The sequence below is a fragment of the Talpa occidentalis genome, unplaced genomic scaffold, assembly GCF_014898055.3.
Source record: "Talpa occidentalis isolate TD23 unplaced genomic scaffold, MPIMG_talOcc4v2.1 talOcc4.7, whole genome shotgun sequence".
NCBI classification, from domain to species: Eukaryota; Metazoa; Chordata; class Mammalia; order Eulipotyphla; family Talpidae; genus Talpa; species Talpa occidentalis.
This window is the reverse complement of record NW_023605083.1, coordinates 24,955,459-24,968,193: the sequence shown is the minus strand read 5'-3', so window position 1 is coordinate 24,968,193 and position 12,735 is coordinate 24,955,459. Positions and strand designations below refer to the sequence as shown.

Below are 12,735 nucleotides of genomic sequence, written 5' to 3'. Positions count from 1 at the left end.
GCTATGACTTGTATTGTGCTTTTCATAACATTTCAAACATGTCAGAAATAGCTGACAACTGTCCAGGAAGTTGAAGATTTTTGCTCTTTGTCTCTCATATTCTTTGAATTTAGCATGTAATAACTTTTCTGTTGGAGGTTAAATCCTATAGAATGCTAGGAATGTACCTGAACTGTTGAAATGCTTTAGTTGAAGCTATATGCCCCACCTTGGTAGGCGAGAATCCCTTTTGCTCCCTAGGACACACATGTAATACATAATATGACACAAACAGTGGGAATTACAAAACTATGCAAGATTCAAATTCTTCTAAGGCAAGAAGGCACATCCTCTCTGAAATGGAGGGAATTTGGGGTTGGCCGAGATAGTTACTGACCTTAAGCCAACTCAGACCGGCTGTTGTCTGAAGTTCAAGGCCCCAGGGCATGCAGGTTGACTTTCTGGCCTTGATTTTCCACACTTTCCCCTTTGCCTCCTTTCCTCCCCACCCCCCAACACTGGTAGTGCTGGACTAAAGTGCCCTAGGACAGGACAGGTGTGCTCAAAGACTCTGGCAAGGAACTTAAGAAGTCAGACTAATGAGAGAAGGTAAGATTCAGTACCGTAGTGTACCTGGTTGCAAAATCTTCAGGAGTTCTATGACAAGCCTAATTAGTCAAGATTAGTATCTGGAGTACCACCTATTTGTTAAGGCCAGAACCTACAAGAACCTAAGTTTTGTAAGGAATTCAAATATGGCTAGCCGTGAGCAAAGAGACTAGCCAGAAAACATCTCTTATGGGCAGTGGGTTGGTGAAATTGAAAACACTAATAGACCTGAGGGATAGAAGACTGGAGGGTGAGAGGAAAACAAACCTGGCTCACCCAGACAGCACCAAGAGAAGGTGTGACGATGACCACAGTTCTCACCTAGGTCAAAGAAAAAGCAGGTGAGCTGGGACTTTTTAAAGCAGTGGCACCAGCACACCCTCACTGGTAGTAACAGCTTCTTAAAGTCTAGAGCGGCTCTGTTCCCTGAATCACCGCATTGTCCACTTTATATGACAATTAGCTATGTGCCTGTGCAGTGCCATTTTGCATCTTTGCTTTTATTGTTTAAATTCCCAGATACCTAAAGCATGTATAAAGGCCGAGTTCAGTAGACCTGCCAAGTCTTAAGACTTCAGTACAACAAATTGCATATTTAAGCACTAAGCATTTCTAGCAAAGGTAACCATGGCAGCCTCCTGCTCAAAAGAATTGAAGACCTGATCAAAGTGTTTTTGCCTTTTATAAAATTGGATAACCATAACCTTGATTTTACTTAAGTTTTTAGTTGTTCTAGAAGATGTAAGAAGTAGTTATGAGCTCCTTTTGTACCAGGAGGAATATCAAACTGATAAGACTTAACAAGAACTCTCAGAGTAAAGATCAAGGGAACAGATTGCTCCCAGTCAGATGGCTTCATTTTTTGACCAGGAGACTTGTGGAGTCCCGTTTAGAAAAATAGATATTATATATCTAGATCACTTACTATTTATCACAGAATGTGGGTAAAGTTGTCCTTTTCAGTAGCAGGAATAGTAAGTCCGGGCAGTCACCTCTATAAGTCATAGTTAAACTCACTGTGGGTACTGCCCTTTCTTTTGGAAATCACCTTCACATACTAACCTATAAGAAATTAAATGCCTCAAAGAGCTATGAAAAGATTTGTAATGATACCTTCTATAAATGTGGGCTTGTCTTGGGTGAGCTGCTTATGGTGGGCAACTGTAGCTACTCTAGAGATGGTTAATTGATAAACATGCAAAATAGCTTAGTATCTTCACCTTTAAGTTCCTCTCTAGAGAGGATTTAGGCCATAGTATGGAGACTGCTTTCAAGACAAAGAATCCAAAAATACTGAGCAGTACCTGTAGAGTGAGAGTAAGTGGTCCAGGGATAATTGTTTCCCACAGTTGAAGAGCTTGTGACTAGGATAGGGGACTGATAGCTTTTGGAAGACTTAAAAGCAGAGTATGATTTAGCCCCAGGAAAAGCATCTTTGTAAGTGAAAAGCATCTCAATTTCATTCTGTGCATTTTTTCAATCTGAACTAGTGTCTGTTCACTAAACCTTTCTATTGGCTTGCAATGAAAACTAGACATTGTTAATACCACTGAGATACACTAGCTGTGCTGCAGGAACTAAATGAAATGGCAGGTGATCCCTTAAAGTTAGCATACTTTTCCCTTCACTGAAGTCTCCTAGGAAAGCTTGGACCTGTGGGCTATTTGGAGGCTCTAAATTAAGCCAGAGAATGCCTGTTTCATGCTATGAGGGTAAAGACAGAAATTCTACTAAAAATGACTTAATGTTATTGCCAATTTTTACAAAAACACTGAGATGTTTTTCCCTGAAGGAGGGGGCATCACCAACCTTTTTTTGAGAGAAATATTTAAAATATCACACTTTCAGTATTGCATATTTGATGCTTATTAAAAAATTCCCAATTTCTAAAAAAGGACTTAATGTTTGCTTAGAGATCCTTTGCCTACTGTGTATCTTAAAGGTGCTAACATGAATGGATGGAGCTAGGGAAGAATATTCACGGCCTTGTATTTAAGAAATGAGGTCAGAATCAGAAACTACAAGATAAACATGGCTGATACTGCCATCGCGTTGACCCTCCTGGCGAGTGGCCTTTATGTATCTACCTGAAAGTAGGGGATGTGTTCTGGCTTGTAATTTGCCAAGCAAGGGGGAGTAATAAAACCTTGGTAGAGAACATTTTCAAGTTATTTCATATGTTCATAGATGTTACAAGTTAATACTTCCCCCAAATACTACTAGTAAGTAGGGTTTCTATTTTATAGACTGTTTCTAATCTTTAGTTTTCCTAGGATCTGAGTTAATAACGGCTCTGTAGTTTCTCTAGCTTGGTGGCAGTCTTCTTTGTACGTCTGCTGGAATCCCCACCAGCTCTATTACTGTACACCCACCATGTGCCATGTAGGGCACCACTAGGCCTGGGGGGGACCAGGAAGTTGGTCCTTTCTCTCAAGGCACTTAATCTACTGGGCAAGTTAAACCAGAAAATCAGTGCTCCAAAGGCTAAAAAGAGAAACTGAATAAGTGTGAGCAGACCCACTGCTTTAGACTGGACCACAAAAGAGACAGACAGCAGAAGGAGATTGCTGGAGTTCCCGTATGTTACCTGGGTTATAGTTTATGCTGTTTCCCCCCAAACCACCAAGAACTTATACTCTGTGACAAAGCTAGACATGATTCCATCTGTGCAGATGATTTTACAAAGAAAAATGGATTGCTGTCACCATGACCACAGAAGGCTAAGATAGGTCAGAAATAAAATCTGGTCCAATATATCCAATTTCTAACTGCACCAGCTAGCTACTACTAGCTTTCCCCATGTGTTGGAAAGTCGCTCCTCATATGGAAATGAGGGTGACCACCCATACTGACACATTCACTCTGACAAAAAAAGTGTTTTTAAAGGATAAAGTGCTGCAAGGTAAAGTCAAAAGTCCTCTCCCAGGCATAGGGAAGAGTGGCCTTTATAACCTGGAATCTTTCAAGGTATTCTATCTAATGAAACAACTAGTCACACTTAGTTCAAATTCATAAAAGCTGGGAAGGATACTTTGAAAAAAAATCAGACCAGCTTTCTTAGTGAACTAATAAATCAACTGATTGTATCTTCATTTGTAGAGGTGGAAACAAACAGGCAAGGACATCTCAATATATGACAACTGTATGACAGGCACAAGGGACTATGGAAAGCAGCCACACCACACCTACTCAGCCAAGAATGCAAGGGAGGGTCTCATTCAAGAAGTCACATCTGAGCCCACTCCTAGGGGGCAAGTGAACAGGGGTAATGTGAGCTAACCAAGACAAAGCTGTGGTGAGTGCATAAGCACAGAGAGTAAGTGGGAACCCTTGAGATAGCCTGAGCAGGGCCACTCTGGTGGCACAAGGGGTTAAGATGCAACCTATGAAGCTATCCGTAGTCTCCGTAGCACGAGTTCTATCCCCGGCCAGGGAGCAACCCACATGGCGTAGCAGACCTCTTCTGACTCGTCTACTGCTCCCCAGCAGTGCATTTCAGTCTGCCTGTTCCCCACTGTCTCTGGTGAATCCTCTCACCACCACCCCCACACCTCTGGCCTGTACCCCAGTTCTTGTATGCATAAATAAATCTTCAAAAAAAAAAAAAAAGAAATAGGGACAACCCCAGTGGCACAGTGGGTTGAGTGCTGCACTGTGAAGCTGTCCGCAGCCTCTGCAGAGCGGGTTTGATTCCCTGCTGGCCAGAGAGAAACCCACATGATGCAGCAGACCTCTCCTGCCTCTCCCGCTGCTCCCCTCAGCAGTGTCTTCAGTCTGTCTGCCTGTTCTGCTCCCCACTCTGTCTCTGGTGAATTCTCTCACCCCCCACACCTCTGGCCTATGCCCCAGTTCTTGTATAAATAAATAAATAAATCTTTTTTTTAAAAAATTGCCTGAGCAGATGACAGGTAGTAGCCATAGGGAAAAGTCAGCAGAAGCTAGACTCAGTTCTGGAGCCAGTGGGAAGCCTTGACACCATCCTTGGCACGTCTAGCAATTCTACATTGCTTGAATCACCATCTTGATTTAGATAGAGAATGTGGCAGTATGGAGGTAAAGGTAGAAGTGGCAAATTTAGATCAAATGAGAGATGAGGGCTTGGGTGCTGCGAGGACTTGATGACAAAGTGTGCGGGGAGAAGAATCTGGGCTCATTAGTGAACTACTGATTCAGAGTGAGTGATGGGGCAATCAATGCTAGAGTACATAGGAGAGACAAATTTTAGATGAACCTCATTACCATGCATCCCTGTTAAGGTCAATGGATAAATGTTGCCTACCTAATGGACACAAAGGCTTTATCTTAGCTTGTCACCATAATGTCTGTTGTAAAACTAGCATTTATCGACAATGCCATGTGGTGATGGGCATCAGGGATTATGGGAGTGACACCATATATTGCAAACTGGGAAAGGAAATAGTCACCTCCATTGTGAGTAGAACCTTAGCCTCCAAACCATTGTTTCAAAGTGTGGTCAGGGGCCTCCCCAGTAGCACAAGGGGTTAAGCATAGCACTGTGAAGCTATCCACAGCCAATGCAGCATGAGTTCGATCCCGGGTGGGCCAGGGAGCTACCCACATGGCGCGGCAGACCTCTCCTGTCTCGCCTGCTGCTCCCCTTGGCAGTGCATTTCAGTCAGTCTGCCTATTATATTCCCCACTGTCTCTGGTGAGTCCTCTCACCCTCTGTACCTCTGGCCTGTACCCCAGTTATTGTATGCATAAATAAACAAATCTTTTTTCAAAATTTAAATAAAAATGTGGTCAGGAACCAGCAGTGTCAACATCATCGTGGAACTCATTAGAAATTCAAACTTGGGCCCCTCCCAAGACACACTAAATCATAATCTCAGGGGTTGAGGGCCAAGCACTGTATTTTAAGGAGCCCTCTGGGGAACTCAGATACAAACCAGAGCTTAAGACCACTGACTCTAGTTTCCAACCCACAGTTTATCAGGTACGCCTATGCCCAACTTAACCAGTGTGCACTAGACAAAAATGTCAAGCACCATAGTTATTCTGTGAAAAGCACCTGCTGAGGATTTCTAGCAGAAATTTTTAAAAAGTAAAAATAAGGGCAGGTGTGTATGTGTGTGTGTGTGTGTGTGTGTGTGTGTGTGTGTGTGTGTGTGTGTGTGTGTGTGTGTATACGTATTCTATTTCAATAGTAAGGCTCTGTTAGGATAGTGTCATCTACAAATGTAACTACCTATTTTTGAATAAATTCCAGAATGATTCTGAACTCATTTAGGCTGGCTTTACTGCCTAAATTTCAAGTCAACAGAGCATTCTAGGATGTAGTCCTGAACAGGTGCTCTGGCTTGTTTGCAAGCCCAGTAGCCAAATATATGGAGCCAGGGTTCAAGTTCTAGCACTGCCTGGGTTCAAGTTCTAGCACTGCTTAGGGTCCTGGGGAAATACTATAGCCCCATTCTCTGAATAGGTTTCCCGACGGGGTAATCCCACTGACCATGTAGAATTGAAAATTAAATGAAATTGAGACTGAAATCTTAGAGCAGTCTTCGGCCACGAATAAAAAACACTGCCATGATTCTTAAAATCATCTCAATCCAATGTAAATGGAAAAACTTACCTGGCAACTGAACTGTAAGATTCACTTATTTCAGTAAATCAGAAGGATTCGCCTAAGTATTCAACCATTTTTGGTTGACCCCAAACTGGTTCTTAAAGTGCTTCAGAGGCTGACATGAAGGCCAGAACTCAGTCTTGTATTTGACAGCTCTGGCCATCTTCCTCAGGTTCCTCTCACTCACCTTCTTCCCTTGTAGGAAAACTTTGTTGCCTTAGAAATTTGCTTGTCCTAAAATTGAGTTTTAAGCTAAGAATAGAAAGATTGGCATTAAAGTGGCAAGCAGCAGAAGTGAACACAACTAAAAATAAATGCCCTTGATGGCCCCAGAAGTGCCAAAACAAATGGACTGAAGAAATTCCAGTATGTGATAACACCTGTATGCTCAGGCAGTCAGGAGGGGTGGCAGAGTTCTGAATACCTGCTCCTGCTCCTCCGGGCAGCATGGCAGCCTGAGCCCCTCGGTGCAGGTGAAGTCTATGTCTGACCTTGGCATTCGGGAATGCTGCCCTATTCCAGGCATTACTGGTGGAGAGGTGCTGCAAAGATGCCTCTCAGCCATACAGTGAAATTTGTAGCCCACTTTGAAGAATTGGTATTTACTGTAAGGTCTATACAGATTTTTAATGAAGCTTACACATTGTTCTTCCATGTTAACCCTTGCAGGGACAATTAGACAACGGCAGGCTGACTTCCATATGCATTAAAAACCCCGAGTTTCTTGGAGCCAGTGAACTGCCAACATGTCTGGGTAGCAACGTAAGCTATTTAGGTAAGCAAGGCTCCTGGACTTGGTGCCTTGAAATGAGTTTGCATAGTCTGATTCCATTTCTGTTGGCGACAGTCTAAACAAGTAATTCTTGAACATGTTTGGGCATTCATTCATTACAAATTTAAATAGCTATGTTTATGAGTAGGTAGAAAGGACTTCTAAACCTTTGGGGCAGAGATATTCATTCTAAGTGTTAGATAGAGTCAGAGGGAAATTATATCTAGTCCCTCCCTTTAATTTCTTAAAGAAACACAGTCCTTTTCAAATTCTTAAACAAAACTCCAATATTCAAAAGAAAACTTCCTGGTTGAAAGTGGGGTAGAAAACCCAGGTTTCCCACTGTTAAGTTTCCCCTTTAATCCTAAAGTAATCTGGTGAAACACCATGATGTTTAAGAAAGTGATAAAAATCATTCACTCAAATGTTTCACTTTTCTGCATAGACAGATGAATATCGAGAACCTAGCACTTCTACTCTTAACATTATTTTTATGGCATCATTGGTTTTAGCATAACCTAACAACTCAAAGACCTTTGGGTGTAGATGATTTTAATCTCCATCTGTTCCCTTTGTTGGAATATAATACTGAACTTGAGACTTGACTGTCATGGGTGGAAATGGACTACAGGTCCACAATCCCCTAATCCTAAAAGCTTTGGAAGCCAAAGCCTCCTAACTTATCTGGTGCTTTCAGTTCTCCCGGAGCTCTGTACATTCCCAGCAGAGCACGCGAGGAATAAGGTAGATTTTTGGACAGAAAACCCAGTGTTGCCATGAAGTGGCTGAGGTCTCAGCATCCAGTTTGGTGTCTGTGCTCTCACACTCTGCATGATGCAGAGAATTACACAGAACTGGGGGGAGCACTTCCTGACCAGTAGCAATCTCTCAGAACAGAGTGCTTAGCAAACCAAGGGACATGATCACAAAATTTAAGTCTTTATGCACCTCTCTTTAAAGGGTCCTTTCTAAGATCAACTAGCCTCACCCATCTGCACCCAGCCTCTCCCTGCCCCCCTTTTAAAGGAGCAGGGGTGTTCAGCAGCATACTCTACTCCTCAGCCCATTGTTCCCTCTTCCTGAGGAGGGGTGTGTGCATGAGAAAACACAGCTTTGCGACCATCAGGCAGAAGCTGTGGTCAAGTGGAAATGCCTGAGATTAAAAAAAAAAAAAGTTCAAAGTTAAATTCTTACTTGATTAGGATATTGGAATACTGAGAAAATGCCTATTTTGAACCTGCTCAGTATTAACTGCTGAAACAGCATTGCTGGAATTTTAATATCATTTATTAATTACTGCTGATAAGCGTATATATTACAGCTACACTCAGAGACCCTCTTTAAGGTGACACTAGACTAAACATCAGCTTAAGATGTTATGCGTCCACATAAATCTCAGGTTGGTTTGAATGTCTGGGAAATCTGTAGCTACAAAACTCATTTGTATGGGGCTCTTTTAGGTCCCTAACCTTGAAGTGGAAAACCATCATTTGACACCAATTTAAAGTCCCTGTTCAACTCCGACCTTATGGTTATCTCTTTGACAATGTAGACATCAGCGTCAATGTCTCTGTCTCATATTGACTGACAACCTTTGGGCACAAAATCTGTGACCTGACTATCCCTTGCAAGTACATTTGTATCTATATCCTCTGATGACAAATTATACTTTTTCTACTTTTCTCAAAGTATAACTTCTCAAAGCATTCTTTGAGAAGAATACTCATTCTTCCTATTCTCACAGCCCTCAAAGGCAGTGGGGATATAAAATACAGCAAACAGCCCATGGAACAGGTACCCTCACTTTGAGAATACTGAGACTGCAGTGAGGAGAGGGTAAGAGGCAGCCAGGGTCTTCATATTTGAGTTCACAATATAAAACTAGCAGATTGATGCTTTCTGACGCCGACCTGTGCCCCACTCTCATCCTCCCTTCTAAACCCTGACTATCTTAACCCAACAAAATATTGTGAAATAAATGAATAGCATGAAATGCAGGTAGCAAAGGCCAGGGAACCACACTGCTCTGAATCTGGGATGCTAACTTCAGTAGACTCATGGGAGCAGAGTAGTACATAGAGTTTTTATTTATTTATTTATTTTTTATTTATTTATTTTATTTGTTTGTTTTGTTTATATATGCACTGGGCACAGTCAGAAGCACGGGAGGGTGAGAGAATTCACCAGAGCTAGAGCAGGGAGCAGAGCAGGCAGAAGGACCGAGGCACACTGCTGAGGGGAGCAGCGGGCGGCAGGAGAGGTCTGTGCGCCATGCGGGACCCTCCTCCGGTGGCCGGGGAGCAGCCGGGGATCGAACCGGTGCCGCAGAGGCCGCGGGCAGCTTTGCAACCCAGCGCTCAACCGCTGCGCCACCGGGGAGGCCCGTACATAGAGTTTTTAAACCATTAGATTTAGTACCTAAGGAGGGAACCATATCAGTATGGTAAGCTTGACTGGGACCAAATGTTAATCTCCTTGGGAGTTAAACAGAAACACAAAATGCTCTGAGTAGAAGAGAGTAGCTGATGCTAGGGAGGCCAACTAGAGTATTGTGTGGATAACACAAGAGTTCCAGTCTGTGCTTGTCACTGTGGCATCTGTTCTTTTGCCAGCATGCCACAGCTGCAGATGCTGAAAGGTGGCAGGAAACTGGAAGACTCTTTGCTTGGAAGGCCTCACTAAGACATCTGCATGAACTATATGGTTCCACTGGTATATTTGAATATTTGCATTAAGCAACCAGATCTTTACTCTGTCCTCTGGGAGGACAGAGGTACTAGAAATAATACCTGGATGTCAGTTGTTTTTGGTTGACTGTTTTGTTTTTGATTTTGGGGGGTTTTTGCCTGGCACAGGACAGCTAAGAGTCCTACTTGAAAGATTTAGCTCCTACCACTGCACGAATTAAGTATCCATACATCAAGCATAGGAAAGCTACAGTTCAGAGAAATAGTCCAGATCTGTGGTTCTCCTTTGCTTTTCTCCTATCACAAAGTTAAAAATTTATCTCCCTTTGTCTTTTAACTACATTGTCTTGATGCTTAACTGACCTTGAAACCATTTTGTATCTGTCTTTTTCCAATTAGACCTCAAGTTTTAAGATTCAGAACCATGTATTCAAACCGCTATGTCTACCCTCTCTTGCTACCCCTTCTAAGCCTCCTTTACTTTGCTTGTAATGGCAGCATTATTCATGAATAACAGCACAGAGTGCGGACAGGAAATGCCAGTGAGGCATTAGGATTTGGCTGCATGACTATAGCCATGCAAGGGACGTAAATGAGAGACATGAGCCCAAGGCAGATGAAAATGCCCCTGTGGTCTGTAGGCAATTGGGGTTCTTCTATTTTCAGCTGGCTCCATTGGCTCCAGGTCACTATTCAAGCCACCATGAACAATTTTCATATACCAGTAAGGAATAAAAGGACAGAAAATAGATCCCCTGCCCCTTTAAGAATATTTGCAAGACATTATATATACCACTGCTGCTTCCATGCCATTAACCAGCACTCAGTCCCCTGGCCATGCCTCCATCTAAACTTTCTGGGAATCTAGTACTAGGTGGTGTGTGCCTGGCTGGCAGCTGAGGTACTGTCAGTCATTGCCCCATGACCTGCCAGCTTTGGTCCCTAGAATGTTCCAGTCTTCTGAGTCTGGGGTTGTCCTTTTGGGAGGATCCCTCTCCAGGGGTTTTAGGTAACTTGTGTCTCCAACTTACTATCCTTATATCCCTGCTTAGCTAAATGTTCCCTCCTAATTTTAGGAAGAAAAGCCAAATGTGAATCTTCCCAATTCCAGTGCACGAATGGCCGCTGTATCACGCTGCTGTGGAAATGTGATGGGGACGAAGACTGTGCCGATGGCAGTGATGAAAAGAATTGTGGTGAGTGGTAGTTTGGCGGTCTCACTTGCCACCTCACTGGGGTGTACACATTTTGTGGAAATGTGATGATGCTACCTTAGGTTCTACTGATCCATGAAGCTTCTGAAAATAGAGTCCACTTCCAAGAATCACTTTGATCCAGAGTCTATTTTCTGGTCTAGAGGAATATTTGAATGTCTGACCTCAGGTTGCCAACTTGAGTATGAAATATTGAAGACACAGAGGAGTTCCTTTCAAAGGACAGAACCTGGTTTACCTTAGATGAGCAAATATTTGGTATCGGACATCAGGGGACAAGAGGGAAGGGCCAGAAACTGCAAGAGAGAGAAGTTTGCTTAGAATACATTTTTGTTTTTTAATTCTCAAGTGGCTCTGATCCCAGAGGCGAACAGGGGAAAGGAAAGAAAGCCACGGACATTAAGAAATTCCCTAAAGTGTCAGGAGGTTAGTTGACTCCTGCATAGAAACTACAAGCCAGCACAGATCAAAGATCAGATAAGGATTCTTTTTTAATTCTGTCTATAATAAAAACGAATTCTAAAGCAACAGGCAGGGCGGAAAGCATTCTCTCCCTAAGATAGCAGCTATCAAAAAATCAGTGTGAGAAATGCCTGTTTATGCAGCCCGTATAACCTCACATCAAGCCTTAATAACTCAGAACCACACATCAAGATGACACTTAGGTACCTTGAATACACACTAAAGTTTACTTATGATCCCTTTATTCTATGTCATAAAAATCCTGAAACAATGTCTGGTGTGAAGATCTGTGAGAACATTGTCATTTTCCTTTTAAAGTATGTTATATAAAGATGTCCACTATGTAAACCAAAAATACAGAGGAAAAACAGATTTTGTAGTTGATTTAGGTTCCATCAACTGTCATCTTGTTAAGGCTTTTCCTGCTGCTTCTTGTGTCAATACTAAAATGTTATAGAATAACAGCATGACAGGCTTTGTCCTATGCTATAAATAATCAAGATGTATAAATAATCAAGATCACACTAAGTGGGAAAAATTCAATGTATTGAAGGTCCAGACGAAATGAGGGAGTACTGCCAGGGAAGGTCTGGTCTGAATGCTTGAGCTAGTCCTTGGTGGAAGGGAAAAGTTACAAAATTACCTCAGACTACTAAAGCCACATCCTATTTTTCCTGTTAACCTCTTGATATTGAACTTAGTTACAATATTCTGGAGGGATCTTTCTTTCCAGCTTGTCAGCTAGCATAAATAGTCCACATCCGCTTGTATTCCTTAAACCATGTGTTTCTATTGGCCCCAGGAACTCATTCTTTTATAAATTCTCAGCTAAACTGCTTTAGCAGTAACTTAGACATCTTAGGTGTGTAGTTGCTAGTTCTTATTCCCTCTGGTACATCTAAATTTTATCCATCTCTCAAGGTCCAGTTCAAATATCCTTTCTTTATGCTCACAGTCTATACTCAGAATGAAGGAGCTGAGCGCTGTAGCAATTTGTCATTTCCTGTGTCTCTTTTGCTCAAACACTGCTATTAAGACAGCCAATATTTCCTATCCCTATGACATTTTATGCTTCTTCATTAAAGCATGTGATCTTTTTCACAACCATTTCCTCCCCCTTTTGCAATTTCTAAAGAATGTCCAGGTTGAATGACAGCAACTATCTCTGCAGACCCTCTGGTCTCAGCCTACAGGCTTTGGACATCACTGAAAGCATTAGCCCTGGAACTTGAGTATTTTGGTGATGCTTTTAGAACCAGGTGTGAATCTTGGTACCAACACGGCCTTTCCTGTTTCCTTGGCAATGCACTTCAAGCAGATGAATAATCTTTTCAGATCATCACAAATCATTATCCCATCTCAAGGTCTAGAAATTGATTATAATCACTTCCTCCCCTCTTTGCAGTCTCTGAGACTGAGTCAGAG

At 42.4% G+C, this 12,735-nt stretch overlaps 1 protein-coding gene and 1 long non-coding RNA gene across 5 annotated transcripts in view; one reads left to right on the top strand and one right to left on the bottom strand.

Annotated features, from left to right (window-relative positions):
- Positions 1–12,735, bottom strand: part of LOC119230583 (uncharacterized) — a 230,447-nt gene that overhangs the window by 190,274 nt on the left and 27,438 nt on the right. The window lies entirely within an intron of this gene.
- Positions 1–12,735, top strand: part of VLDLR (very low density lipoprotein receptor) — a 29,624-nt gene that overhangs the window by 2,133 nt on the left and 14,756 nt on the right. For all 3 annotated transcript variants that reach the window (XM_037491851.2, XM_037491852.2, XM_054689132.1), the window contains exon 2: positions 10,711–10,830. In XM_037491851.2, the coding sequence (XP_037347748.1) occupies positions 10,711–10,830 (120 nt within the window). The remainder of the gene's footprint in view (positions 1–10,710; positions 10,831–12,735) is intronic.